This window comes from Anneissia japonica, unplaced genomic scaffold, assembly GCF_011630105.1.
Source record: "Anneissia japonica isolate Jap-2015-1 unplaced genomic scaffold, ASM1163010v1 scaffold5165_len128093_cov172, whole genome shotgun sequence".
NCBI classification, from domain to species: Eukaryota; Metazoa; Echinodermata; class Crinoidea; order Comatulida; family Comatulidae; genus Anneissia; species Anneissia japonica.
In genome coordinates, this window is record NW_022754866.1 from 25,953 (window position 1) to 29,854 (window position 3,902).

Genomic DNA, 3,902 nt, shown 5'->3' on the forward strand with positions numbered 1-3,902 from the left:
CTGTCTCTTAGCGCCCAGGTGCAGTACGCGTACGATCAGACGTACGAACCTGGAAGCGGTTCCGAGTCCATCGTCATATGCAGATACTGCTACATAGTTCTCACGTACGTCGACCTCAAGAACCGCCCTCCGACAAAAAGTATGTACATCGACGAGAACACGCTGGAGCCTGCGTGCTACAACTGCCACTCGAGAAGGTTGGCGACCTTGGCCCTTGACGGTGCCGGAGTCCGGCTGACAGTCAAGCAACCCGACTTGGCGATGATGCGTTCTTGCAGGTGCGGCGCCATCACCTCGCGCGATGCTTGCGCCTCGTGCGAACTTGCTAATGAATTGAATAAGGTAGTTGATGATTAACAAAAGCATCAATTAAATAAATGCAATCCTTAGTTAGCTGAAGAAACCATTGAATAATACAGTTGTTGGTTATCAAAAAAATTTACCTAGAAAAAGTAGAGAAAAAAAAACACAATCTGATATAGCACACAGACACAATATTCAAAATCAACTAGACAAAGACAAAATCTAAACATCCCGGGGTAGCAATCAAAATCTAATTCCACATCCCTCGTGCCCAAAACACGGCACCCTAGCACTAAAATTGATTTCAATAATTACTGTATTTAAGAAAGTTATCCCCTGAACAACTCATTCCAAGTAAGACTCATCTTGGAGTTAAACAGAGTATTAACTTTGACAAAGATACCATACTGTAAACACCATTGTTAGTTCTATTCATGAAGCTATACACAGATTTATGCAAATACTCATAAAATGAAGGAACAGAGTTACTAAGTGGCACTATAGTGTCTAGGTAGTTTAGTACTAAATGCAGTTTAAAGAACCATACATAAAATTTGCATGATAACGAAAGACAGAACATATTCACACGGTATGATTTAAAAAGGAGACATTACACTTTGTCAGAACAATTACTAAACTTTCTTGACAAGGAATCCTCTTATACAAAGTGATCTGCACTGACGCTTAATATCAAGCTCGTCATTTAGCGTAAAATGATTTCTGCGATCAAATGCCATGCTAGCATCTGAAAAACATGTACACTAGGCTGCAATTTCGCAAATAATTATCAACAATTTGTTGAAAGACAAAAATACATATGTATCTGTGGAATTACCTGATTCTATAGCAAACCGTTGATCACCAGAGGAAAGTTGCCTGATACTGTACTTCTATAAACAAGTTTAAATATATGAGATACAACAGTGGCTAAAGCAATAGGACAATAATTACATTGTAATTGATATCTTTAACTTAATTAAAAGTACAAGAACCTTATGTCATTTCGGGAGTAACATGACTCAACTAAGTGTTTAACTCGGCGAGATAAGAACTTTTGTACAAAAAGTGACTATGTTAAAAAGTTGAGTCAAAATGTAATTTTTTTTTGTTAGGCACGATGAGATAGCCTGCAACAAACACTATTCCATTGAAAGTTTGATGTGTTTCTTAATAGTACTCGAAATATGGCGGAAAGTCAAAAATTTGCACTAAGTGCTCAACTCGGCGAGATAAGCACTTTTGTGCAAAAAGTGACTGTTAAAAAGTTGAGTCAAAATGTATTTTTTTTTTAAGGCACGGTGAGATAGCCTGAAACAAACACTATTCCATTGAAAGTTTGAAGTTTTTCGGAATAGTGCTCGAAATATGGCGGAAAGTCAAAAATTTGCACTAAGTGGTCAACTCGGCGAGATAAGCACTTTTGTGCAAAAAGTGACAATGTTAAAAAGTTGAATCAAAATGTAATGTTTTTTGTAAGGCACGATGAGATAGCCTGAAACAAGTACTATTCCATTGAAAGTTTGAAGTTATTCGGAAAAGTACTCGAAATATAGCGGAATGTCAAAAATTTGCACTAAGTGCTCAACTCGGCGAGATAAGCACTTTTGTGCAAAAAGTGACAATGTTAAAAAGTTAAGTCAAAATGTAATTATTTTTTGTTAGGAACGGTGAGATAGCCTGAAACAAACAGTATTCCATTGAAAGTTTGAAATTTTACGGAAAAGTACATGAAATATGGCGGAAAGTCATAAATTTGCACTAAGTGCTCAACTCGGCGAGATAAGCACTTTTGTGCAAAAAGTGACAATGTTAAAAAGTTGAATCAAAATGTATTTTTTTTTTTGTTAGGCACGGTGAGATAGCCTGAAACAAACACTATTCCATTGAAAGTTTGATGTTTTTCTTAACAGTACTCCAAATATGGCGGAAAGTCAAACATTTGCACTAAGTGCTCCACTCGGCGAGATAAGCACTTTTGTGCAAAAAGTGACTGTTAAAAGTTGAGTCAAAATGTATTTTTTTTTTGTTAGGCACGGTGAGAGCGCTATTTTTTCCTACTTCTCAATTACGAATTTTTTCAATTACGAACGCCTTCTAGACCAAAGGGTACGTAATTGAGAAGGTCGACTGCAGTTGACCTTCCCAATTACGAACTTGCCGATCTAAAATTAGACCGTCTTACAGAGACGACATTAGACCGCTGTCATCGTTAATAGCAACAGTCGGTTAACATCAAAGGAGCGCATAGCTGTGGTTGACAAACTTTACAGGACGCGCGTCTGGGAATGAATTGGTATACGCTTATGAACTTTGTAAACAATGAATGGGGTTTAGATAAGAAATGACAGGAAATATATGCAATTTAAATGAATCATTTGTACGTATTATTTTAAATGACACCTTTTCATTGGTAGGGAGGGAGCATGGGAGGAGCATAGACCTGATTGTTTAATTAATTGATTGAAACATAATTAAATGAAATGCAATGTACATTTCAACAATGGCTTCTGCCTCGAAAAAACCAAGACCGTGTATTTCCATTGATACGAAACTGAGCCTAATAAAAGCCTATGAGAACCACAAGTCCAATTAAGCGATTGGAAAACGTTTTGGACTTTCGAAGTCTACGGTAGCGACCATATGGAAAAACAGAGAGAAAATACAAAGACACATTTCAGCAAACGAAAACCCTGCTAAAGCAAGAAAATTTTCGTATGTTAAAACACCAATCTTCGATAAAGTAGACGCGGCTATGTACACTTGGATGGAGCAGCAGAGGTCTAAGGGAGTGTTTGTTAAGGGACCGTTGTTAAGTGAGAAGGCTTTCTTCTTTGCCGAACAATTTTACCCTGGCCAAAACTTTCTGGCTAGCTGTGGATGGTTAGATAATTTCAAAGCCCGACATGGAATTCGATGGACGACACTTCAAGGGGAATCACAATCAGCTGATGTTAACTCGATTGACCCGTTCAAATCCAAACTTGAAGGCATCATTGAGGAAAATCAGTTGACAAGAGATCAAGTTTTTAACGGCGATGAGACAGGTCTTTGGTGGCGGCTAATGCCTAATCGTTCGTTGGTTTTACGAAACGAAAAAACTTTAAAAAATCAAAGGACAGGGTAACATCATGGGCTGTGCCAATGCCTCAGGGACGTGCAAATTGCCTCTCTTATTCATCCACAAATCGAAGCGACCAAGATGCTATAAAAATGAAGACATGTCTCGCTTGCCGGTTACATATTATAGCCAACATTCGGCATTAATGGATGCTGTAGAACATTGTATTAGTTTGAAGCACGCTCTCTCGATGCGTTACCCATCTCATACATGTATGTCGGTAAGTACCTCAATAAACAATCCTAGTAATCTACGAAGTGCCTCAGGCTGGTCATTAACTTACATGGTGTCAGAACTTTTAGTGGATTCACATATTGAAGGTACATTTGTACAGTAAAGTACGATGGTATACATTATTGCTGCTTGGGTACAGCTAGGCCCATCAATAGCAACGAAACATGGCCGACTATGGGATACGTAGACTGGATCCGATTTCCTTTCAAGGAAACGTAGCTGAAAACTGGAGACGTTTCGAACTAGA

General features: G+C 38.3%; 1 protein-coding gene across 1 annotated transcript in view; it reads left to right on the top strand.

The window, feature by feature from the left end:
* The first annotated feature begins 3,055 nt into the window (after positions 1–3,055).
* LOC117123294 (jerky protein homolog) overlaps positions 3,056–3,902 on the top strand; it is a 19,678-nt gene continuing 18,831 nt past the window's right edge. Inside the window, exon 1 of the mRNA XM_033269164.1 lies at positions 3,056–3,378. Coding sequence (XP_033125055.1) covers positions 3,056–3,378 — 323 coding nt within the window. The remainder of the gene's footprint in view (positions 3,379–3,902) is intronic.